The sequence below is a fragment of the Saccopteryx bilineata genome, chromosome 1 (assembly GCF_036850765.1).
Source record: "Saccopteryx bilineata isolate mSacBil1 chromosome 1, mSacBil1_pri_phased_curated, whole genome shotgun sequence".
NCBI classification, from domain to species: Eukaryota; Metazoa; Chordata; class Mammalia; order Chiroptera; family Emballonuridae; genus Saccopteryx; species Saccopteryx bilineata.
The window spans coordinates 132,359,948-132,386,867 of record NC_089490.1 but is presented as its reverse complement, the minus strand read 5'-3'; the positions used below and the strand labels follow the sequence as shown (position 1 = coordinate 132,386,867).

Below are 26,920 nucleotides of genomic sequence, written 5' to 3'. Positions count from 1 at the left end.
TGGTCACCATGGATCACTACCTTTTGTCTGCAGCAATTGGTCTTCTTGCTTTAATTTTAACTTGTCTAATAGTAGGACCATGTTTAATCAATTTTATAACAAGGTTTATTCAAGAAAGGGTAAACTCTATTAAATTAATAGTAATTATAAGTCATACACACCCATACAACAAAATAGCAATAAAGATAAATCAATGATTTGATTACATAGGTAAAACCAGTAGGGAATGTTACAAGAGACCCAACTAATTGTAAACCCCTTTGCATTGTAAGCTACCCAGGACTAGCTTATACATTTGATCTATAACAAAACCAGCCTCCTTAGCCTCAGCATTTTACTATTTTTGTCCATTTTAGGAAAGTTATTATGCAGGTTCAACAGTCTGCATAAACGCAGACATTAGGGGGGCCTGCAGCTGACTGTTAAGAAATTTGGACCACACAGCCAAGATTGTTCGATTGTTCTAAAGATAACCTTAGTTTAACAAGCCTGTTTCACTTCTGTAATCCTGCTTAGCTAGGTGCCTGCATCCCGCTCTTCTCCCCCCACCCAAAATGTGGTTTTATGCCTTTATTAGCAAACTCCTGAGCTTGTTCGGGGCTGCATGATTTGAGTCTGTATTGAGCTCCATGCAAGCCGTCAGCAACAAATTCCTCAAAAATTTCCTGTAATTCCTCGTGTCTCTCCGGGACTCGTACTTTACAACAATGTAAGCTAGCAATACACTCATTTAAATATTTTCATGCTTGCTTGTTTTGCTCTTAAAAGAACTTCATCAACTTACTTTTAAATAGCCTTCCTACTTGTCAGATGAAGTCATTCACCTCCATATTCATCAATGCTTCCTCTTACCCTGCTCTTTATGACAGTCCCTCCACTATGATTCAAGGCCTGGGCGGGGGAGGTGCTGTGGGCTGAGAAGCATTCATCCTGATGCTCAGAGTCTGATTAATGGGCTAAGGGCCTTCCACCCTTGAGACTTTAATTAGCTGAATTGCAGAGCAAAAATCTTTTCATTATGAAAGATAAGGCTGGGTTTAGCAAAAGGAATGGGGACCAAAATGGGCAAAAAAGACAAGATTTTTTTTTTAAGTGGATAAATCAATACACCATTGCTACACTCATTCAAACCTGTTTTTATATGGTTTAGACCTCAGTACACTTAATATTTTGGTAGGCCCTGCCTTGTCACCTGGTTTTTCCTCTTTTAAGTCCTCTATCAGACTAAAGCTGAAGCACCACATTACTCTTGACAACTCGCCCCTCACCAGGCTTGGGAGCAGTGGTGCTCACAGACTCCTATGTGCTCCTTGGTGACCCATCTCCCAGGACTGGGTTCGGACACTGGTTCTTGAGCCTGTCTTGCTCTGTCACACCTTCCTCTCACAGTCCAGGGTCCGTCTCATTCAGTGATGACTCTCTGTTTTCCTGGTTGCAGCTGTTTCCTGGGGAATCCCAGGCCTGCCTGACTCAAGATGGCACTAACCTGGGATTCCCCACTGCTGCGCTCTGAGCCCCTGATAAGACTCTCACTGTGAGTTTTCAGAAGCCCAGGATTATCAAATATTACCTGAGCCTTCCTGGTATATCACCTGGTATTTCCAGGTCCTTGTGGACCTGCTCTCCCAGCCTGTCTGTAACTAGTGCTTGCAGTTCATCTCGCTTTGGCCCCTCTCTCTTTTCCTGCTCAGGATGGGGTCCTGGTCCTCAGATATGACCACGCAAGGGCTGAGGACTGCTATGAGCATTCAGAAAGATAGTTCCTGCCCCGCCCTCAGTTTTAATCTAGTTGAGAAGATGAAAGCTATTTAAGTACAGTGTAAAGCAGTGGCAGTCAACCTGGTCCCTACCGCCCTCTAGTGGGCGTTCCAGCTTTCATGGTGGGCGGTAGCAGAGCAACCAAAGTATAAATAAAAAGATAGATTTAACTATAGTAAGTTGTTTTATAAAGATTTATTCTGCCAAACTTAGCGAAAATCCGACATAAAGTACTTGGTAAGTAATTATTATTATATGCTTTAACTTGCTGTAACTCTGCTTTATAAATTTTATAAAGTAAAGTTACTTCCCTACTTTATAAATCACCATTCCTGTGGAACTGGTGGGTGGTTAGAAAATTTTACTACTAACAGAGATACAAAAGTGGGCGGTAGGTATAAAAAGGTTTACCCTGGGGTAAAGCAAGTTTTAAAGTGAAAAAATATAGATTTTTAAAAGCAGCAGAAAAATCACAATAAAAGCACCATTTGCTGACAGACGCCTCTTACAGACAATTGCTATAGGAACTCAGAAAGGGTGCTCAGGAAAGGATGAATTTTAACATCTAATCTGGGAAAAGAATTGCGGATACATTTTTATGGGATTAAAGGGGAGAGTAGGGAGGAAACCATTATGGGCTGAATTGTGTCTACTCAAATTTCATGTGTTGGAATCCTAACACCTAGTACCTCAGAACGTGACTTTATTTGAAGATAGGCTCTTTAAAAAGGTAATGAAAGTTAAAATAAGGTCATTAGGTTGGGCCCTGATCCGCTCTGACTGGTGTTCTTATTAGGAGAGGAGATTAGGACAAGGGCAGAGGGAAGGCCATGTGAGGACACAGGGAGAAGGCAGCCATCTGCAAGCCAAGGAGAGAGGCCTCAGGAGGGAAAACCCTGATGGCACCTTGACCTCAGACTTGCAGCCACCAAAAAAACTATGAGGACGGATTTTTGTGGTCTCAGCTGCACAACCCTGGTGCTTTGCTAGGACAGCCCAAGGATTGCAAATGCTTGAGGCATGTGTCATAAAGTAACCAATTGTCCTCCTTTAGGGAGGGCAGTTCTTCTTTTGTAAGTTCTGTCTGCCTCAAAAAGTGTCCTCCTACATGTCCTTCTTTTTGATATTGAAAGACTAATCTGTAAATGTCCATATTCAATTGATGCAGAGTGGATCCATTGAGTGTGATGTGATGTATTTGTATTTGACATGACAATTTGTCAAGGATCAGTACAGTGCGGCGAGATGCAATATTTTCTTAAAATTATTATTAAAAATTAATAAGCATGTAAGCATAATTACAATATAAAACATTATAAATGTTTTTATTATGCATTTATCATATTATAGTGTATTATTGTTGCAATGAATAAAATGTTTCTTTTATTTACGATAGTTTTCTTCAGTTTATTTTTGTCTTCCTTTTTATTATAAAAAAAGTTGGTCATCTTATGTCAGCAAAAGCAAGAGCATGTTGGGGAAGAGAGCTCCCTCTGCTTGGAGTAGAAAGACTCCTGAATATTATGAGAGACTAGCAGGAGTCCATGTACAAATTCCAGGGGCAGATGGGTCTGTGGGACAGGGACAGAGAGTGGACGCACCAGGAAAGAACAGACATTTCACCCACTTGGGTTCTGTGCAGGCGCATAAGTGCCGCTTAATGCCAACCTGAAACGAAGTTTACTTTATGAGATTAATCAAGCCTTTGAAGAATCTAAGGAAAAGTGAAAGAGAGAGAACCACAAAAGCAAGAGACAAAGGATGAAGAAGAGGAGAAAGGGAAGGTGACTTTGTGGGGCTTGGTCATTTGTCAGAGGGTTTAGCCTGTCAGGGAGTGAGGTGGACTCTGGGGGAGGGGACAGATACCTCTCCTGACTACCAGCTTTTTCTAAAACATGGCTGCTTATGTGTCTGTACCTTTCATTGGGAACTAATAGTGTAAGATTAGAAAGAGCAATGTGAGCAGAGGGTGAAAATCCTTGGGGAGGACCCTGAGTGTGCCCTAACCCTGAAGGTCTATCTCCCACCCTGGGGCCCTGGAAGCTGCCTGGGGTGGGGGTGGGGGATGAACTTGCAGCATCAGGTCTGATGCCTGATGGGGGATGGGGAAGAAGAGGCTGAGGGAAACCCCACCCTGTTACCTAGGGTTATGCACAGAATGCTCTATCCCATGGGAACTGGCACCCACAGGAGTAAGGACACCCACCCCAACATCAGTCACTACTTGTAAGTTTGGCAAGAAGTGGAAGGTGGAATTATGGAGAGAGAAGAGAGATGGGGAAAGGAGATGGAAAGAATAAAGGGAAAGGAGCAAGACAGATGGGGGAGGGGTAAGGGGAGGAGACAGGGGAAGGGAAGGGAGCTGGCCCCCGAGTTGGCCCAAGCTTTCCTTTCAATGCCCAGTGCCAACAGTGGTGCTGTTACTGGCCTCAACCCTTCCGGGTCCTTCCATGTTAGCTCTGCACCCACTCCTACTTCAGGCCCCACCCCGAGTCCTACCAGGGAGTCTCATCTCTTAAGGCTGCGAACTCCCTGCTCCAGGTCCCGGGAGCTGAACACCTTGTTTCTAACCAGGTCAAGTTTAGCAATTTCAGACTCAAACAGAAAGGAAAAACAGGAAAAAGAGAAGGAGAAGGAGAAGAAACCTGCTAGAAACTAGTGTTTGTATTTGGAAGGAGTCCCTTGTAACCTAGCACCCCTTCCCATGTCCCACTTCCCAACAAGCTTCAGAGCAGACCCTGCAAGCCTCTGGCACAGGTGCGATGACCAGCAGGTCTTCCGGAGGAGCCCCCTTTGGGGATCATTTTAGCAGGGTGCAGGAGTCAGGGGGGACTTCACATAGGCCCTGGTCAAATGGTACCTACTGGTTGTTGCTATTCTCAGCGTCAGCTGGGTTGTGCTGGGACATTTTGCCATAAGGGGAAGAGTTGGCAGACCCCCACAGACACCCTCAGGCTTCTGCTGACTTGCTGTTCTACAAAACACGACAGTGGGAGGGGTGCTGGGTGCCTCCCTCCCACCCTGAGGCCTGTGTAGAAAGTCACAATGATAGACTTATATGTATCTTTTGGGTGGACAGGTCATATTAGAGCAGATCCCACCCTTGAATATGAACTTGTCACTTTATACCTAACAACTCATGCAGGTTGGGAACATTAAGATAGAAAAGTGGAGATGTGCCAATGACATATAAAAAAATGCTTGAACATCAAATGTTGAACACCAAAATTTATGTTGAACACCAAAATTCACTGCTTACCATTCTTTTCACAGCAATGTAAGCTAGCGCTGGTATAGATCAATGTAAGCTAGCGCTGGTATAGATCAATGTAAGCTAGCGCTGGTATAGATCAAGGGTTAAATCAGGCCCATGCATGTGAATCAAGATTGGTTTCTACATTTTCAGAGGATTATTCCCCTCCTGTTGCCACCCCCACCAAAAAAAAAAAATTGAAAAAGAATGTGTGACAGAGTCCACGTGGTTTCACAATGCCTAAATGCTTAGCTCTTTACAGAAAAAAATATTCCAACTCCTGGTGTACATTAAATAGGTCTTTATTCTTCAGTTCATCCAGAAACATTCTTCCCCTCCCCCATTTTTAAAAATGCCTCTCGGAAGAATGCATTCTTCATTCTGCAATAGATAAGTTGGAACACACCCAGCTCATTAGCTAGGGACTGCTTGTGCCTCTCTGTATGTTTTGTGCCAAGTGCCTCTGAGGCAGGAGAGGACGTTGGCTCATAGTGATTATGAGGGTGTATATACGATGATTGCCAGGCACCCCTGGCAATGAGGGTCCTGAACTTTCCTTTGGGAGCTTTTGCATTCCTAAGGTCCTTAAGGTGTCAATCACTGTTGGCTTTGCCACCCCATTGAGCAAGACAAGAGCCCCCAGCTCTGCTTATTTCCTTAGTTCTGCCGCTATCTAGGGAGAAGAGAGCAGAATTACATCAGCTTGTCTTTGAGCCAGTGAGAGAAGCATAGGCAAATATGCACTCAGCCCCTAGAACAATCTTGTACTGCTCAGCCGCTAAGCTGTATGGGTAGAGAAGGTACAAACAGAGCTGACAATATGGCTCAGAGACAAATTAGTGAGACGTGAACATCCGGGTCTCAGGAACCATAGTGCACCTTGGGGATATTGAAGGCTCATGGAAAAAAGGGCAGAGGCTGGATTGGGGGCTAGTAAAAGAACCTGTAAACCTCTCCCAGTCCCCCCCGTGTCTTCATATGCTAAGTACAGATAATCTATATTATGAAATAATACTCAAGAATGACTTGAGATAGGCAGAAGTACTTTAAAAGGTATGAAGTATTGTATAAATGAAAGGAAATATTCAACTCATGTTGGGATTTTTCTGTCTTCACTTATTTAATTTTGCATCTGAATACACCTACTATTTATTCAGGCTTTTTGATAATCAGTGTCTTTAGCATTTTTTCTCCAGAGAAGGTATAAATTTGCTCATAGATTTTTCTAACTTAATTAAGCAATAATCATTTCCAGCTGATAACGTGAAAAGTGGACTGTGACACGGAGGGAAACTAATGTAAATAACACCCCAGTCTCATGAAGAGGAAAGAGAATAACTTCATCTTTGGAGACAAATAAGCATAGTTTTAGGGCAGCTCCTTGCTGATCAATAGCAGCAACACCTTCCTGAATCTTCCATCCTGCTTTGGGCAATGTCCATGGTTAAGTCTTCTTTCTCCTTCTCAACAGCCCTCTTCCCCCAACTGCTGTAATCTTCCTGTTAAGAGGACACTCCATAATTTGTGTTGCAGAAGCAAAGAAGAGATGACATCTCCCTTCACCAAGAAGATACGGTCCATCCTCAGCCTCATGACATGGGTCTGGGAAGCATGAATGAGGTAACACTCACGGGAGCACTGGCCAAGGACCAGTGTCCTCTGCTGAAATCCTGACTTGCTTTTGCCAGCCCAGCTCAACAGTCATCTCTTTGCAAGGACTTTGGAGGCCAGGAGGCCACTGCTGCCGTTGCATTTTGAAGATGTTGGACCCCACAGCTGCCTGGGCTCAGGCCAGCCCCACAGCACAATTTGTGGACAAGGAGCAGGTGCCAACAGTGTTCCAACCAGGCTCGACCGGAGCTGTGTGCAGGTGGTTTCATGGTTAAAAGTCCTAGTAGTGTAAAAAGAAATCAGAGTAATAAGTGAGCATACCTCTGAGGTTGTCTCCATAGTTACCACCTCTGCCTTTTCTATCACCCTGCTTTTGCTTGCTGAGCTCCCTTCTCCCTTCCATGTGCTGAGCTCCCTTCTCCCTTTGCTGATGAGCAGAACTCCTGCCTTAATTAAGTCAGCAAACCCTCCAGAGGCAGCATCTCTTTTGGCAAGAGGACCTGAACAGAACCAGCCCCAGAGGCAAGTGAGAATGTGTGTCAAGCTATGATTAAGTAGCTGTGATTTAAGATGGAATAAGTACCTTCCCGAGCAAATGTTCCTAAAATGTTCTCCCAGGCCTCAGCTGAGAAACCCATCGGGCCAGAAAATATATACGCAGTGGTTCACTGTGAAGGGGTAGGAGGGCCGAGACACTCAGGACATAAAACATTCATTTGCTAAAGAAAATCCAGGACCAAGGGCATGCCATCTAATAAGCAGGCACAGCTGCCAACCAGTTCTCCATCTTCAAAGATTGCCTCGACCTCTGGCTACCTGGAGATCAGCATCCTAAACCCTGTCCTCATGGTGACAGATATGATATTCACATGTTTGACACACTCTCTGAGTTCTGTGTAATTCTGCTGGGATAGCTATAATTTCTTTCTATTTTCCAACTGAAAAAAAATGCTGGATTACAGCTGATAAGCATGATGTCATATTTGTTTTTATTTACTTTTAAAAAGAGAGGTACTTTCTGAAAGTGTGCCAATGAACTGTGGTTGGTAGTCAACAATGTCAGCACACTATACAATGTATTTCTTATCCACAGGTATGGTTTGCTACTCTAGGCCAATGCAGCTTCTTCTGCATTCTCTTACATGTCCATCTTCTTCCAATTTGATATAATTTGTTCCTCTTGCAAGTCCTTAGGAAAGTGTTACAATCTGATATTTAGAATTATAGACACCAAACCCTGTGATTTATGACCTGCTGTTGGGTTTGGCTGGAATGAAGATTTGGCAGCATATGTACCAAGGTTAATTGTCAGGCAAATCCCAAGGAAACAAAACATTAATAGGTTTGGGTATGGTATAGTATCCTTAGCATGCCCAATTCCAACTGGATGACTCAGCCCCACTATTTCTGAGGCAGGGGTACGGTGAAGAAAAACCAAAACATTCAGACTTTAGTGTTAGGGAGAATGGGATTAAATCATGGTTCCTCCTTGGCTGTGGGCCAATCCTCACTCACTCTTAACTATCAGTTTTTAATCTCTAAAATATGAATAGTGGAATTGTTATGAGGTTTAGAGACAATGGACGCAAAATACCCTGGTAATGCCTAACACACAATGGCACCTAAGAAATGGCCTTCAGAAAATATTTATCTACCCGAATATCACTGTCTACCGTGGATGGACCAGGTGAACCAGGCAGCGACAGAGTCAGAAGCTTTAACATTCTGGAGAGTGTGAGTGCGCACTGAGTGATTACAGGCAGGAGAGGCCATGGATGACACACAACAGAGGCAAAGGGAAGAAACTGTGACAAGTAAACTGCTTGAAATCTTAGCAAATGTTTGGGGAATATTTTTGAACAAAAAGATTCAAGGTCTCTCTTAAGGCATGCAATTTGAATTGAGGAAGAAACTCAGATTTTGCCTATACCATTATGTCAAGTTGACTTTTTGTGATGTTGAAACAATCCCAACACAAGTGCTTTTCAAAACACATTGGAGAAGACGTTTTGACCACTGTTGCTCTGGGTGAATTCTTCAAACTCCAAATAGAAGCAGTAAACACGTGAGTATAAATATGACAATCATTTGTTGCACTGTGACAATTTTAGTTTGGTTTTGGCATGCTCAAAGGTACAGAGATTTTTGTGGATGAGTAAAAAATAACTTGAACATTGTTATCCCACTTTGGCTAAGTCTTGGGTGACATTATTAATTCTTTGTAAAAATTGGCGTGCTCATATATAATACCAGGTTATGGGAAAGGAAAGAAATGTTAAAGTTTGCCTCCCTGGAGGGAGTAGGGTTGGAGAAGAGTGTAGCAGACAATTATTTATGGATAATTATACATGAATACAATTGTCCTTGCTTTTATCTGATGATGGAAAGATTCTCTAGTTGTTTATTTTGATTAGCAGGAGCATTAATGCTAGCTTCCCGGTGATCTTAAACTTTTTAATATCTAATGCTTCAATTTGTCTGTGAAGGTGTTTAAAGATCATCTCAAACTTGGAGGCCCATACTGCTGATGAGAGCTATTGCCACTACTTCATGGAGATGACCTTTCTGTAAGGGGTGGCCTGGAGAGAGTGGTTTTGTAGATTCAGATTCTGAAAAAAATTATTCTCAATAATGAAACTTATCTTTCCTATGAAGGCAGAAGAGGAATGAGGTTTGCATATTCACATTCTTCCCTGGTGCCTACACCCATAATAGGACACCCACATCTGGCAGAGCGGTTACGGACATGCACACAGACCAGAAGAATCTAAAGCAGGGGTCCCCCAAATTTTTACACAGGGGGCCAGTTCACTGTCCCTCAGACCATTGGAGGGCCGGACTATAAAAAAAACTATGAACAAATCCCTATACACACTGCATATATCTTATTTTAAAGTAAAAAAACAAAACAGGAACAAATCCAATATTTAAAATAAAGAACAAGTAAATTTAAATCAACAAACTGACCAGTATTTCAATGAGAACTATGCTCCTCTCACTGACCACCAATGAAAGAGGTGCCCCTTCCGGAAGTGCGGCGGGGCTGGATTAATGGCCTCAGGGGGCCGCATGTGGCCTGCGGGCTGTAGTTTGGGGACCCTTGATCTAAAGCTCCAGCCACATCTAATGCCAGGCTCCAAATTATGAGCACAAAACAGAATGCCTATTGGTCAGTGAGAAGACACTGTCCAGAAATGCTGAGAAAGTGGAATATTCTCTGTCCAAACACCACCGACAACCCAACTCTAATCACAAACATACTCTCCATGGCAGTATGCAAAGGTGCCAGTCTTTCAGAAGGACTTAAAGAAATCATCATTTTGCTGCAAGGGAAGAAGAAGAAGAAGGTGATGTGGCCACTACTTTTGCTCAAAGGTTAAATAATGGCTAAGACCTACTTCGAAATTCTTAGAGAAAATTACTCAAATGTGTGGGAAGAGTCCATCAAAATGATCAGTAGTTCTAGATGAGTGGTTCTAGTCAATAATTATTCCAAAACCATAAATCTAATTTTAAATTCTTATAGTTGAGTGTGAAAAGTATTTTAATTTTTACATAGTTACCACCTTCATCTTTAGTAAATACACTGAGTTATTAAGATTTACCAAAATTTGGTATACATAAAACAAAAAAAATAGCATGCTCCCCAGTATCTGTAGAAAGTGGAAATAGATGAGGTGAATGGCCTGCTGGCTCTTTTACCAGAATAAATGGGCATCTGTCAAAAACTCTTTGCAAACTTCCTCTTTTGATGGGTTCTTAGTCAGTATTCTCCCAAGCTAAGCATGTGTATCTCTCAAATTACAGGGAGGATATACTTGGATCATAAGGCTCATTCCAACATGCTACAGGTGCACTGGGGACCTTAACTCTCATTCATTATGCAATAGTGAAGCTGCTGAGAAAAAATTGAAATTCAAAATGTGCTTTTCAAAATATTATCAGCTGTGAATTTTCATAATGGAATTCTGAAAAAGGTAGAAGTGCTTTGTCAAGAAAGATCTTTCTAGGTCATGTCAAAAAGGCTGTGGAGACTGACGAGGTGGTGGCGCAGTGGATAGAGCGTCGAACTGGGATGCAGAGGACCCAGGTTTGAGACCCCGAGGTCGCCAGCTTGAGTGTGGGCTCATCTGGTTTGAGCGAAGCTCACCAGCTTGGACCCAAGGTTGCTGGCTCAAGCAAGGGGTTACTTGGTCTGCTGAAGGCCCGTGGTCAAGGCACATATGAAAGAGCAATCAATGAACAACTAAGGTGTCGCAACGAAAAACTAATGATTGATGCTACTCATCTCTCTCCGTTCCTGTCTGTCTGTCCCTATCTATCCCTCTCACTGTCTCTCTCTCGGTCTCTGTAAAAAAAAAAAAAGGTTGTGGAGTAATTTTGCAGCCTCGATGTTAGCATGAAATTAGCACCCACCCCACCCTAACCTCTCTATATTAAATGTGTTAAACAGGAAGCCTTCCTCCTTCTAATCTTGGAACTGCTTACTGAAATTTTGTTCATAGCAGTTAGGTTGATGAAAATAACCCTCATCTTCACTGTCTTCCATTTAGGAAAAGCCATCCTTTCTCTGGCTGGTTCTTTCAACACTCTAGACCCAAGCCTAGAGGCTGAGCCTCTCTTAGTCCAAAGACATACTGGGTGCCCCTCATCCTCATCCTCAGGGAACCGGGAGCAGTGTCCGGTCAGATTGCTGTAAAAGGTAACCACTGTTAGGTTTCACCCAAGCTGAGACACTAGATGTATCAGAAATGGTGAGCATGTTTGAAACGTGCTCTAAAAATAATGTGCCTGGATACCAGCAGCCACCTCAAGTCTCTTTCTCTCCAGGCCCTCTCCCCAGCACGGCTGTCAGTAAGTTCAGCCTGAAAAAAAAAATCCCCTCACTCCATCAAGAAATAGCTCCAAACTTAGAGTGTGCGCTGAAAATATTCATGATGAAATCATAATCCTATATTTATAGTCTTTTGGGTCGTGCATGAAATTCTGTTTCCCATGGTGTTTTTCGATGAAGGGGCCAGACATGGAGAGCAGGCTCAAGGGACGCCCAAGAGAGTATTAACCTCAATGAAGTGCTGCTTATCCTCATTTGGAACGGGATGGTTGTGTGACACTCCCCTCCTCCCTGAACCCTACCCCCTGCCCAGAGCCAGGTCTTCTCTCGCACCCCATCCCCACATGGTCCCTGGTTGGAGAGTCCTGTCTTGTCATCCAGGAAGAGTGAACTGGCCTTGTCAGTAGGAAGGGGGCTGGGTGCTTAAGATGACCCTCCTTCCTTCTGACCTTTCCTGTGCTCTAGACTTCCTCCTCGTTTTCATTGAGGGAGATGGTGTGGATCTTAATGGTTGGAACTTGATGGGTCTCTCCTCAGCGGAGGGTCGAGGGCCCCATGCAGCAGCAAGACCTGCAAAAAGCATTTACTTCTCACCCGGGCTGTGGTGCAGGCCGACTGGTCTTTGGGTGCTGTGATCCCGGCAGGTCCACGGGTCAAGGAGGAGAAAAACTTCCATTCACAGACCCCGTCCGTCTTGGAGATCTTATAGAAGGTTTCTCCTGAGCCCGCGGGGATGCGCACCAGGTCCTTATGCTGCCCCTCCAGGGCATGGCTGGGTGGGTGCAGGGTATAGCCCAGGGCCCGTTTGGAAGACTGCTTTCTGCGGAGACACTGCATTCTCAAGACATTCTGAAAGGCCTTTTTAAACTCTTGACTAGAGCATGGGTATATAATGGGGTTGATGCAGCTGTTTAGGTATCCGAGCCAAAACGCTATTTTAAAAACCGTTTCAGAGGGCTTGAAATCAGGGAAGAAAGACCCTGGAAGAAAACAGACAGATTCATATACATTATTGGCAAGCCAGCAGGCCAATGGTCTAGGAAAACAAGCAAACAAACCAAAACCATCCTTTATATTTTTTTAAAGTTTTGAATGATTCCAAGTGTGTTTGAGTTTCGCGCATTTGACTGACTAGCCCCGATGAATGTAACTCTTTGCAACATCCTCAAAGGTCGTTCTCATTGGTCCACTCGTATAACATCAATTATGAAAGCGGACCCAAAGCGTAGATTGCACTGGTTCTCAGTGATAAAACATCCCTTGATATCTGCTGTGAAGTTTTACACTCTGAAAACATAAAAATGAGGTTGAGTCTACATTTACAAATTGTTTTGCTTGAATTTAAAATTAAGTTGGAATATATTCAAATAATCTATATAAAAATGGAGTTATTTGAATATTCTCTTTATTCTTTAAAGCAATGTTATAAAGACACAGCCTAAATAGTTGTGAATTCCTTCTCCCTGAATATTGGAAGTGTTTATTTTAATGAGAGTCCAAATTTTGCAAATCACTGGCTTTGCCAACTTTTGGTTAGTAATCTTTGATTATACTGTAAGTATGGTCATTGATCTACTATGTTTAGACTTACAATTTTTTGATGGTGCAAATTCAGTGGAACTGCACTTTGAATTCTGAATTTTCATCATATCCTGAGCTAGTGACATGTGGTACGATACTCTCTCGTGATGTTGGGCAAAACAGCAATATGATTTTGTCCAATCGTAGGTGAATGTAAGTGTTCTGAACACAAGTAAGGTAGGCTAGGCTAAGCTATGATGTTTGTAGGTCAGGTGTGTTAAATGCATTTTTGATTTATGATTTCTTCAATTCACGGAAGGTTTACTGAGATGGGACTCCATTTTAAGTTGAAGAGCATCTGTCTTTTTCTTCAATGATGCCTTTTGATGTTACACTGTGCTTCTTTGTCAACATATTCCAATGACTGCCAAATGCTTATAAAATGCTTGCCAGTTGCTTGATATGCAGGGTCCTCCACAGACCTCAATTTAATCTGACTTTCTAACAGCAATACTTTCACTCCAACCAGACCCACTACAGACTTGTCTCCTATTTGTAGTGAGTCTGATTGCTCTTTTTCTCCTCCCTTCTCAAATTGGGTCTCAATGTCTAAAATGCCCTTTCTCATCCTCTTTACCTACTGAAGTCTTGTTCATTGGTTAACAAAGCAGGAATCACGCTTCAGACTTCTTTAAAATCTTATACGGAAACTGTCCCATCCATAGCTATTGGCAGCAGAATAAGAAAACCATGGCAACATAAAGTGGGAACAAACTTAGGCATGATCTTATTCAGTTACTCATTTTCCAAGTTAAAAAATGATGATGAAAGAGGTTGTCTCCACTCAGTAGCTACAGTCCCAGGACAGTGATGGGTAAAGGGGTCTAGAACCCCCTACCCAGTGAGCCTTATTCTCTTGCACAGCTTTTCTCTTTGGCTTCAGCTGAAGGCCTTGATTTTATGTCTTTCTTTTTCTCTTTGCTCGATGGGCTCATCAGAGTCATGACAAACTCATGTGTGTCCTTAAATGTAGCAAACAATGCCCTACATTTAGTAGAGGGTCTCATAAATACAAACAAAAAGTAAAGTTAAATATTGCACAGAAGACACAATGGCACAGTGATCAATGGGAGCATTTATTATCTCTGAAGCACACTCCCTTCTAAGTTCAGTGTGTCTCAAAGAAATCACACACACACACACACACACACACACACACACAAACATACACAATAGTTGGGAAGTGGGAAAGTATTATTCTTTAGGTCCAAAGCTTTTTCTATCATTATAATAAAATTTACTTATATTGAGTGCCTGACTTGAGCCGGGCTCTGTGCTAAACAGCTTACATACAACTTAATCATCATTAGCAACGTCCCCATTTTACAAATAAAGAAACAGCAGTTTAATGGGGTTGAATCACTTAACTAAGGTCACTCAGCCAAATAGTTGTGGTAGAGGTGGGATTTGAAATTGGACGGTCTGATTGACGCACAAAATAGATTTGAATAATACATCTCTTGGGAAGAAAGATGGTGAATAGAGAGCGATGAAGTGTACGGTTGTAGGAAGCTAAATTGGAAAGATGTTTCTTCTTTTTTTAATTTAGATTGTTTTTAGGTGTACAGCATTGTGGTTAGACAATCATATACTTTACAAAGTGATTCCCCTGATAATTCCAGTGCCCACCTGGCATCACACAGTTATTACAGTGTTATTGACTCTGTTCCCTGTGCTGCACTTACATCCCCGTGACTGTTCTGTAACCATCAGTCTGTGCATCTCAATCCCTTCACCTCTTTCACCCAGTTCCCAAACCTCCTTTAGCAATGGCCAGTCTGCTCTCTGTGTCTGTGAGTCTCTTTCAATTTTGTGGAAAGTTTATTTTGTGAAAAGATGCTTTTTCAAACTTTATGTGTGATATGGAGAATGTGGCCAAGGCAAACAGGACTGATGGCTTTGCGTGAATATGATCAGTTACAAAAAAAAAAAAAAATTCTTTCACATTATGATGCCAATACCTTGTCCAATATTTCTTCCTAATGCACTAGTGACGTGATTATGGGAACCCACTTCACCAAGGCACACCTTGGCCTGGCTTGGGAATATGTGAGCAGGGAACACCAAAAACTATCTTGTCTGAGAATTTCACTATTCTGTAAATCTGCGAGAAAGGGAAGTACATTTATTTTAAGAATTTTAATTAAGAGAAAAGGAAAAAAATACATGAATTATGAGTGGAAATGCTAATGAAATGATTTGGGATCCTTGGAATTTTACCCAATTCCTTCAAGGACACTCATTCTGCTTACAGAGCCCAGATGTGCATGCGTAAATATAAACCTCAAATTTCCTTTCGGTCTCTTTCCCCCCACCACCTGGTCTTCCCTTCCTTCGAGCCCCAACTCGATTCCAGATCAGGCTGACTCAGAGCTGAGCTCCTGGTCCTGTCTCCTCTGGTCTTCCCATTGTGTCCACAGCTTCAGGGGTAAATACTGGCCCTCCCCTCTAGGTGCCTTGCTTAAAACACCTATGTCTTCACTGCACCTGGAGTACAGGGTGAGAGAAAGAGATGGTGAAATGAATTTATATTCAGATAAATGTCAGTCTCCTACTTTAACCCTCCAGGGAGAGTATTTTGCTAATCCAAGCAAATCTCTTTTGAGACAGTCAGTGAGAGATTCTTCCAGATGAGAGGCCTTGCCATAAATGCCATAATTTGGTTTATCCTATTAAGTGGCACGTAGATGTGTCTAAACCTACACGACCCACCTAAGCCCACTCTGACAGTTGCACAGGGGCAGGTCCTGTGATCCATTTCTCCTGCCTCAATGCTCCTCCTGCCTTGGGGTGATCCTCTTTCAGCAGGTGCTGGATGGGGTTGGGATAGGGACTCATAACTATTTCCTTCAGGAGCTTTCCAAACATCGAGGAAAGACAACAATGGGCTGTTTCCTTCCTCATTTGTATTCTTCACATCCTTAGATCTCTTGCGTTCATTTTCCCTCTCCTAGGAAGGGAAGATTGAGCTGGGATCAGGCTTAGAAAATGGCTGTTGCTGCCTGGTCCCAATCAGGGTATCCACATCCCACTAGCTCCTCTCTGTTCAGGAACTTCTCTGAACGCTCCACTATTTCTATCTCTAACCTCACTTTCTTCTCAGGTCCTTTCTTCTTCCTTTTTTTTTTTTTTTTTTTTTTTTTTTTTTTTACAGAGGCAGAGATAGACAGGGACAGACAGACAGGAACGGAGAGAGATGAGAAGCATCAATCATCAGTTTCTTGTTGCGCGTTGCGACTTCTTAGTTGTTCATTGATTGCTTTCTCACATGTGCCTTGACCGCGAGCCTTCAGCAGACTGAGTAACCCCCTGCTGGAGCGAGCGACCTTGGGTCTAAGCTGGGGAGCTCTTTGCTCAAGCCAGATGAGCCCGCGCTCAGGTCCTTTCTTCTTCTTCTTCTTTTTTTTTTTTTTTTTGCATTTTTCTGAAGCTGGAAACAGGGAGAGACAGTCAGACAGACTCCCGCATGCGCCCGACCGGGATCCACCCGGCACACCCACAAGGGGCGATGCTCTGCCCACCAGGGGGAGGTCCTTTCTTCTTAATGATGACAATGATGCTTGTTAGAATGGGGAGGCAACAGGACTGTGCTTTTCCCTGCCCTCCACCCACCATGACATGGAGCACAGGGTCGAACCACGCAATTCAGGGATCGATGCCTCTGACCCACTCACTAGGTTATAAACTTCTTCTGAGCAGGTGCCATGTTAGTTTTGCTCATCGATTCCCAGCACCTAGCACAATGCTGGCTTCTTCAACGTATCCTCTCTGTTTTTGCCAAATGAATGGCTGATTCTTTAAATAGCTGATCGAGTGGATGACTGTGTTTGTTTGACCTCTTCATGACTGCTTCCTGTGTGACCTGGCTCCGTCTCCGCCCGACAGCTGTGGCCCCATGTTATCTCCCTGCCGTGCTTTCCTGCCTTTGTCTCTTTTCCTTTTTCTGCCCAGTCTCAATGTAACCCTCTGGTTTTCTCTGTGATAGCATTTCGCTTTCTTGTCTTGCTGCTGTCTAATTTTTCTCCTTACACTTCATAGAAAAAGCCAGACTTTTGAATTGCCCACCTGAGCAGAGAGACTCCTGTTTCTCTCATCACTAAAGGTCTGTGTGCTCCTCAACAGCCCCCGCCTAGACTCAGCTGCAGGAGGAGACACAGCTTAATTCCTCAAACTCCTCACCCCAAAAGTCAGGTTATCCCTTTATGTAAATCTGTCTGGAGCTTTGAAAAATCCCCAAGCCTTCAAAAATTCTTCTCTTCACTGAGTTTCTTCCCACCATTTTTTTTTTTTTTTTGCAAGAGAGACAGGCAGACAGACAGAAAGACAGAAAGAGAGAGAGAGATGAGAAGCATCAATTCTTCATTGCGGCACCTTAGTTGTTCATCAATTGCTTTCTCATATGTGCCTTGACCGGGGAGCTATAGCAGAGCCAGTAACCTCTTGCTTAAGCCAGTGACTTTGAGCTCGAGCCAGCGACCTTGGGCTTCAAGCTAGTGACATTTGGGCTCAAGCCAGTGACATTTGGGCTCAAGCCAGCAACCCTGGGCTCAAGCTGGTGAGCCTGCACTCAAGCCAGATGAGTCTGCACTCAAGCCAGTGATCTCAGGGCCTTGAACCTGGCTCCTCAGCATCCCAGGCCAATGCTCTATCCACCATTTGGCTTGTTGCAGAATCTCTGACTCTTTTTTCTTCAAGACCCTCCAGACATTCTGGTCAACTAAAACTTGGCCAGACTGAGGTGGGTAGAACATGAGTTTATCCCTGAGTACCATCAGTGTCATCACTGTTGGAAATTCAGAATTGTTACCCCCACTGGCAAGGTCTCTGGATTCCAAGGAAAAATGGGAAATCACGATTTCAAATGACGCCCTTAAGACTCATCACTCCATTGGGAACATCTGACTTTTCATTTCTAATCTGGGGCTTATCTGTAGACTTACAGTGGGGGAAATGGGAGCCATCCTAGTGAAGAGTTGGCCACTATAGTTACAGTTTAGCTACCACAAAGTTACAGCAAAGTTTGCTCTCAATGTCCCCAACACAGGAGAAAACCATTTTTCTACTATCGCTGGTCTCCTAAGTGAGCTTGTTCCACCAGTACTCTAGTTCACTCTGTAAGACGATGAAGGCAAAGATGGAGCTCTCAAATTCCAGCCTAGCACTGGTATCAGTTCAGCTCCTTCAGAGTCAGGGTGACTCAGTATGAAAGCAGAAAACTGAGTCAATCTTTGTAGTCCTAGGCTCCCAGCTTCTGTGCTTAATTTCACCTCCCTGAAAATGTGACATCTTCATGACAACTTTGAGAGACACAGGGTTATGATAAACCCTAATTAGTTGGAGCCACAGAATGCTATAAGGTGAAGACTGGCAGAGACAGCGACTAGCAAATACCATCAACCCTTCCTTTTCAAATGGAGATATTAAGGTTGAGGAAAGGTAGTGGTTCATTTCTGTCCTCATTTGTGGTCCAATCAGGACTAAAACCGACTCTGCTCGGCTTAACCCATCTCTGCTCCTGATCTCGTGTGCTACTACTTAGCAACCCACAGTGGCATGGAAAGTGCTAACGGCAATATGCCTAGCTATTAACACAGGATGACAAATTTTTCAGAGATAATGAGAAAGAAGGGGGAGAACAGAATTCTCCCTTTATCTGGGGAGAAATGTTATTGGCTTTGGTTACTACACTGTGATTACTGTTATCAAGAACCACAGCTTCTTCCAACCCAGGCAAGGAAAGTGGTCACTGGGGAGATGTTCTCTCACACCTCATGCTTCTGTAAGTGGTAGGCTGTCTTCATGGGACCCTTGTCTGGTCCCGTGCAGCTCTACAGAATTAGGGATTTTTACCTCGAATGAGCCCACATTGCTCAAGGTAAAGCTTTTTATGATGGTTCTCTCACCAGTTACCAAAGCCCAAACTGTACTTCTCCTTTTAGAAAAGAGGACCATGTCTCCCAGGATACACATGCCCCACTTGAACACCATGATGACTGGGTAGCCTCACTGTACACATCTCCTTAGAACAACTGCTGGTGTCAAGTGTTTCCTATTGAGATGAATAACTAATTCCAACACTTTCAAAAGATAGCACAATATCTCCTCTCCCTCTTAGTTAACAAAACCCCGAGATTTGGGTAAGGGAAATGTTGGCAAATAAGTTATTGTGTTCTTTAATAGGCTGTTTCCTTAAAAGCAATCTCCTTTCATAAACCAACTTATTTTCCAAACTTTGCCACTTTCTTTAAAATCATCATTGTTTCGTGAGTCTTACAGTTGATAAAACATCTGTTTATCATCTCTACACAATCACTTTCTCCCATCACCTGGCTTATTTATTTATTTATTTTTGGTATTTTTCCGAAGTTAGAAGCAGGGAGGCAGTCAGACAGACTCCCACATGTGCCCAACTGGGATCCACCCGGCATGCCCACCAGGGGGCGATGCTCTGCCCATCTGGGGCATAGCTCTGTTGCAACTGGAGCCATTCTAGCACCTGAGGCCATGGAGCCATCCTCAGCACCCAGGCTAACTCTGCTCCAGTGGAGTCTTGTCTTCGAGAGGAGAAGAGAGAGACAGAGAGGAAGAAGAGGGGGAAAGGTGGAGAAGCAGATGGGCACCTCTCCTGTGTGCCCTGACTGGGAATCAAACCTGGGACCTCCACATGCCAGGCCAGTGCTCAACCGCTAAGCCAACCAGCCAGGGTTTCCATCGCCCAGTTTAAAGCAGAGCAGTCCTCAAACACACACTTGCTAGTGTGGTGTTTCTCTCATGGCACATATCATGGTTTGTAAGTTTTCTTTTTTTCAATAGAATTTTCATTTTTCCCCCTTTGTGATGAAAACTTTTAAATCTACTCACTTAGCATCCTTCCAATATACAATCCAGTATTGATAACTATAGTCACCATGTTGCACATTAAATCCCTTTCTTTATAACTGGAGGTCTGTACCTCTTGGACACCTTCACCCATTTCGCCTACCCTCTTGTAAGTTTTCTAATTTAGTTGTTTTCTTTGATGGTCTCACCCGCCATATGCAGTAGCTCGCCGGTGGCAGGGGCTTGAGTTATCTCTCTGCTCTAGAGCAAGTGCAGGGTCGGGCTCAGCTCCTGAAAGGATGTGGATGTGACTCCTCCTCCCCTCTGTCTCCTACATGTTCACCAGTCCCCGAGCCCCTCTGATGCTTTCCGGTGGAACGTGCTTCAGACTTGCCCCCCCCCCCAGTACCCATGCACTGTGGCACCAGATCTAGAGGGCTTTCTTCACTCCTAGCCTTGCTCATCTCTGAGCCAGTGGTGCTCGACTCACCACCTGCAGCTTTGTCACAGTGCCACCACTTCCCTGCTCCAAAATTAAGGGAGGCCTGACCAGGCGGTGATGCAGTGGATAGAGCATCAGACTAGGACGTGGAGGACTCAGTTTTGAAACCCCGAAGTCACCAGCTTGAGCGTGGGGTCACTGGCTTGAGCATGGGATCCTAGACCTGACCCCATGGTTGCTGGCTTGAGCCCAAAGGTCTCTGGCTTGAGCAAGGGGTCACTCATTTTGCTGTAACCCCTCAGTCAAGGTACACATGAGAAAGCAATAAATGAACAATGCAGGTGTGGCAACGAAGAATTGATGCTTCTCATCTCTCTCCCTTCCTGTCTGTCTGTCCCTATCTGTCCCTCTCTCTGACTCTCTGTCTCTGTCAAAAAAGAAAAGAAAAGAAAAGAAATCAAGGGGGGTTGAGGCTAGGAATCAGGAAGGCTTGCATGGTTGTTTAGAGCTGGGTGAGTCACTTTACCTTCCTGAGCCTCAGTTTCCTAATCTGTAAAGTAAATGTTTCAACCAGGAAATCACTACCACACCTTCCTCCCTCTAAAAGTATATGCTTTTAAGTAAACAGAAACAATCAAAAGTGAAAAACAGGCCGTGTCAGAGGGGATGACTGAGGAACACTGGGAGATGTTCAGGTGGGAAGAGGACAGACTAGAAGGCAGGGAACAGGTTTCTGAGATGGAGGGAAAGAAGGTCTGGGAGGACATGGCCAAAGGCAGTCATCACGAGGCACATCTGCAGAGGGGTGTGTGCAAGACCAGGAGGCCCACTGACAGTGAGTGACACTTGGTTCTTTTTGTGCACAGAGCGCAGCATGGTCCAGAGCTCCCGTGCTCCTTGGTAATAAGGGGCCTGCACACACATACACTTAGGACCTGAGAGGTGATGGCAGTGGTCATCTTGTCATCTCCAAGGGATGGGACAGAAAGGCAAGAAAGTAATTGAAGCCACGAGGGAAAGTTCCCAAAATTAACTAAAGGGAAGAAAATTTTTTCAAAGGGCTCAGTAATATATTTAAGGGAACCTTATAATAGTGACATTAACCAAGATGTGTGATGTGCATTATCTTTTTGTCGCTGATAAGATCAAGCTCAAGCTCATCACCTTGTCATCCAGGGCCCTTCATCATTTGGTTTCACTAGCCTTGCACAAAGTCCTCCCCTTGACAAGTAATCTGCTTAGCATCTTCTATCAGAGCAGGCGCCTGCCCAGTAAGTACTGGAGATAGAATGGTTAAGAAAGTGCACAGTGTTCCTGGCCTTGGAGTTTATACTCTATGAGTATTTCCAAAAAACACCTGTTAAACTGAATTGTGAATTACCACCATGCCATGGTTTCTTCTTACATGACTTTTCATTGTAACTTTGTTAATCCACTGTAACTTTGCGACTATGGCCTCAGCTCCTGTGGTTCTCTGCTTCATTCTTCTGCTCCTCTCTCAGTGACCTCTCCCTCTCCCTTGTGTCAGTTCAAACTTAAATCCATTCAAACTCTCTATTTTCAAAGCTAAGTTCAAAATCCAGCTCCCCCATGAACCCCTTCCTTCACTGCAGCCTATTTTTGCAGCTTTTTAAGCCTTAAGCATTTAAGTTGAATTACTTTTCTTGGTAGCACTCATTGCCATCTTCTCTACTTGTTTCTTCCTTTGTTGTTGTTTTCCTTAAATATGAACTCCCTAAAGCCACAGGTTTTTTGTATTTTTATTTCACTGCTATATCCTTGACACCTACAACAGTTTATAAAATACAGAAGGCTCACACAATTTGAATGAGTAACACATTCAATCCCTATAATTTTAGTCTCTTTTTTTTCCTTTTTTGCATTTTTCCGAAGCTGGAAATGGGGAGGCAGTCAGACAGACTCCCGCATATGCCCGACCGGGACCCACCCGGCATGCCCACCAGGGGGTGATGCTCTGCCCATCTAGGCGTCGCTCTGTTGCAACCAGAGCCATTCTAGCGCCTGAGGCAGAGGCCACAGAGCCATCCTCAGTGCCCGGGCCATCTTTGCTCCAATGGAGACTCGGCTGTGGGAGGGGAAGAGAGAGACAGAGAGGAAGGAAAGGGGGAGGGGTGGAGAAGCAGATGGGCGCTTCTCCTGTGTGCCCTGGCTGGGAATCGAACCTGGGACTCCTGCACGCCAGGCTGATGCTCTACCACTGAGCAAACCGGCCAGGGCCTAATTTTAGTCTCTTTAAAGACCCACACTAGGCCCTGGCTGATTGCTCAGTGGGTAGAGCACTGGCCCAGCCTATGGACGTCCCAGGTTTTGATCCCTGGTCAAGGCACACAGGAGAAGCGACCATCTGCTTCTCCCCCTTCTCTCCCTCTTCCCCTCCCGCAGCCAGTGGCTTGACTGGTTCGAGTGTCAGCCCTAAGCGCTCAGGAGAGCTTGGTTGATCTGAGTGTCAGCCTCAGGCACTGAGGATTGCTTGGTCGATTCGAACATTGGCCCCAGACATGGGCTGCCAGGTAAGATCTCAGTCGGTGCGCATGCAGGAATCTGCCTCACTATCTTCCTTCCTCTCACTTAAAAAATAAAGATAGAAAGAGAGAAAGGAAGGAAGGAAGGGAGGGAGAGAGGGAGGGAGGGAGGGAGGGAGGGAGGGAAGGAAGGAAGGAAGGAAGGAAGGAAGGAAGGAAGGAAGGAAGGAAGGAAGAAGGAAGGAAGGCAGGAGGAAGGAAGGAAGGAAGAAGGAAGGAAGGCAGGAGGAAGGAAGGAAAGAAGGAAGGAAGGAAGGAAGGAAGGAAGGAAGGAAGGAAGGAAGGAAGGAAGGAAGGAAGGAAGGAAGGGGGAGGAGGAGGAAGGAAGGAAGAAGACACACATTACATCTTATCTTTCATTCCTATCTTCCTCAGTGATGGACAATTCTCAATAAATGTTCATTGACATTTGTTGATGGAAGAAAACGACCCTTTGAATAACCCTCCTGCTTCCACTGCTTCCACTGCTTCCAGCTGGAAATATATTCTTAAATGGAGAAAGAGAGCCTGTCTTGATTTATTCCAACATTTTATCTTCCCGATTTTCAAGACATTCTTATTTGCATAAAACCAAAATGATTCTACAAATAATTTTATATAGCTAAGGCACTTCATAAAATTATTACTTCCAGTACTTATAAAGACATGTTATGGGGTCTTGTAGGAAAGGTTGATGCCTATAATTAAGGCGTGATAGTCATCAGCAGCCTCTCATATTTGTGGGATGTGAATTCAAGGCCAAACCCCACAAATCCTAAGCAATGACACAAACGACCAAAATCGGTCAGCCTGGGCTGACCGATGTGTTTCGGGTGAGGCCCCTTCGCATTCAGCGTGAAGGCTGAGGCAAGTTCCAGCCCAGACCCTCGCTGGCGAAGACATGCTAAGTTGTCGGAAGCTCCTGTATTAAGAGGTGAACAGAGAACAGGAAGATGACCTTTTGGTTCTGTACTTGCTGTAAAGATGCCAAATCTGGGCTTTCTGGACAATCCTACTGGGCAATAACATGCCAGGTCATCTCAGTGGTCACCAGATCATCCAGAAGCATGTCCTTTGATGCTGTAGTCATCCTTCAGGGACATCATCTAGCTCTGTTTAAGGTAGAATATGAATAACCCTTTGTTCTACACTTCTGCACACCTCCTTCCCTGCTGGGTTAAGCCAGGGACTCCTTCTACATACTTTTCCCCAGCCTTAGGCTCAGGTTGGACAAGACCAGCAGAGTAGCTGACCTCCATCAAAAGTGAGTGGTATTCACCTGACCAGTGGTGGCGCAGTGGATAGAGAGCATGACTTGGGACACTGAGGTTCCAGGTTCAAAACCCCAAGGTTGCTGGCTTGAGCATGGGCTCATCCAACTTTAGCGCACGCTCATCCATCTTGAGCGCGGAATCATGAACATGGTCAGTGGCTTGAAGCCCAAGGTAACTGGCTTGAGCCAAGGTTGCTGGCTTGAGCATGGGCTTATCCAACTTTAGCGCACGCTCATCCATCTTGAGCGTGGAATCATGAACATGGTCAGTGGATTGAAGCCCAAGGTAACTGGCTTGAGCCAAGGTTGCTGGCTTGAGCAAGAGGTCACTGGTTTGGCTGGACCCCCCGAACAAGGCACCTATGAGAAGCCATCAATGAACAACTAAAGTGCAGCAACTACGAGTTGATGCTGCTCATCTCATCTCTCTCCTTTCCTCTTTTTTTCTTTCTCTCTCTCAAAAAACAAAACAAAGAAAAGGAGTGGTATTCAAAATGACATAACATATATGCACAGGTATTTTATAGCTTATTTTCAAAATAAAAGGTGCCTTTTTGTAAGCTATAATATGGCTTCTAAATTCAATTGGGCCAATCAGTTTTAAAATGCAGAAAGGAATTGGGGGATATTTACTTTTTAATTTAAAAGGCAAAAGAGCATGGAACTATTTTAATTATAGACATCTTTCATAATAAATGCAATATTAAGAACCTCAGTTTTACCTGCAGGAGATATCTTCATTCTTTTCAAACTTAACCTAGCCTTCTATAATCTCAACTGAGAACTGCCTGCTACTCTAAAAGGGAAGACAGAGGTCAGGGAAGCTCATTCATTTCCATAGTTTCTTCTTTTTTTTTCTTTGACTCTCAAATCTCTATCCCTGGACCATGTCTGGCTCCTGAGCTCCAGTTCTGCATACACAACTATTACCAAACCACCTTATCCTTAACATAATCAAACTGAATTGTTTGTCTTTCACAAAACCTACTCTTTTTTCTCCTCTGTAGATGGAGCCCCTTTCCCTAAGTTGTCCCATCCAGAAACCCACTGTCATCCTCAGTCCTTCACTCTCCTGCCTTACCCACTACATCCAATCAATCACCCAGTCAATACCACTGACCCTTCATTTTCTCTGTCACCATTCATCCTTCCTAGTTCAACCACCATCATCTCTAGCTAAGACTCTTGTGTCAGCTTACTGATTGAGCTTCCTGCTTCTAGTCTTACCTCCTCTCAACCTAATTGCCCACACTGTAGCCAGAGAGATTCTGAGAAAACAAACCTAATTATATCATCTTTAATTAAATCATGTCAATGACTCTTCACTGAATTCAAAATCAAGTACAAATTCTGCACTAGGACTTACTAGGTCCACAGGTTTTGAAGACTAACAATACACTCTGATAGATTAACTAGTTAGTAGAGTATGGGGACCCAAGTCCCATTCAAAGACTAGTTAGTATAGAAAAGCAGAAAATTATAACCCATAGAATTTGAACATTTGTGTAATTGTTAAGTGAATAATATACCACATTTAGTTCACTAAGATATGGTTTAGTGTTACAGTGCTTGACAGATCATAGTTTAATATCTCTCTCTCTCTCTCTCTCTTTTTTAACAGGGACAGACTGAGAGTCAGGGAGAGGAATAGATAGGGACAGACAGACAGGAACGAAGAGAGATGAGAAGCATCAATCATCAGTTTTTCGTTGTGACACCTTAGTTGTTCATTGATTGCTTTCTCATATGTGTCTTGACCATGGGCCTTCAGCAGACCGAGCAACCCCTTGCTTGAACCAGCGACCTTGGGACCAAGCTGGTGAGTTTTGCTCAAACCAGATGAGCCTGCGCTCAAGCTGGCGATCTTGGGGTCTTGAACCTGGGTCCTTCAGCATCCCAGTCCGACGCTCTATCCACTGTGCCACTGCCTGGTCAGGCCATAGTTTAATCTTAAAGAATAAATATATGGTTTCCAGAAGGCAGCATGTTCACTAAAAAGTCTTCCCAAGGCCAAGGAATAGAAACCACTCATGATTTCTAACTATTCTAGTGGTAGTGACAACAATGATTCAGAAAGTTGAACAAAACCTGAAAGGCCTGAGTCAGGAATAAAGATATCTGAAAGATAGACGTGGAAAGTGGTAAAGAAAAACCAGAGACAGAGACAGGTGCATTGAAGGCTGCCTGAAAAGAACTAATCCCTGGTGCACGGTGCGAGTTTGTTACCAAAACCAGTCATGTTTCTAAGGAAAGGTTGCTCCCCACTGTCATAATTCCCCTCTGAAATGCCTGCACACTATTTGCTTAAATTAGGGGATTGATTCAGAACACATGAGATAACCACAAGCGGTGGTGGTGTGTTCTAGATGTGTGTTCAGAACGGAAGCCCCCTCAGCACTGTGGCACAGCTGTGGGCAGTCCCAGGCACAGGGGGAGACCTTTTACCTGGTTCTAGATGTCTGTCTGTCTGTCTGTCTCTCTCTCTCTCTCTCATTCACAGAAAAATTTTCATGGGATGAGAATAAAGCTATGATGGTTTATCAAAATGAAAATAATGATACTCATTATTTTTGTTTATTCCAACTTGATGCTGGTGTTAGACGTCAGCTCCACTTTGTGTCTCAAGATAGGTATCAGTGTCAGCGAGTGGCTGGCATAGGAACATGTGTGGGGGCTCTGGTAGTTTCTATCCTGATTTTTTTCATAAGGCTATATTATCAAGAATAAAGAGAGCGATTGCTAGGGGCAGGGAGACCAACTCGGAGGCTAGCATATTCATCCAGTGGAGAATTCTGACCAAAGGCTAAAAGCTGTAGGAAGATGGGTC

At 43.9% G+C, this 26,920-nt stretch overlaps 1 protein-coding gene across 2 annotated transcripts in view; it reads right to left on the bottom strand.

The window, feature by feature from the left end:
* Window positions 1–6,505: 6,505 nt before the first annotated feature.
* The window catches only part of ADRA1A (adrenoceptor alpha 1A), a 115,161-nt gene continuing 94,746 nt past the window's right edge, over window positions 6,506–26,920 (bottom strand). The window contains exons 2-3 of one of the 2 annotated variants that reach the window (XM_066253245.1): window positions 12,051–12,436; window positions 6,506–6,902 (exon numbers count right to left, since the gene is read on the bottom strand). In XM_066253245.1, the coding sequence (XP_066109342.1) occupies window positions 6,894–6,902; window positions 12,051–12,436 (395 nt within the window). In that variant the 3' untranslated portion in view covers window positions 6,506–6,893. Of the gene's footprint in view, window positions 6,903–11,960; window positions 12,437–26,920 lie in introns of those variants that run through there. The other variant, XM_066253244.1, reaches the window with a different exon arrangement.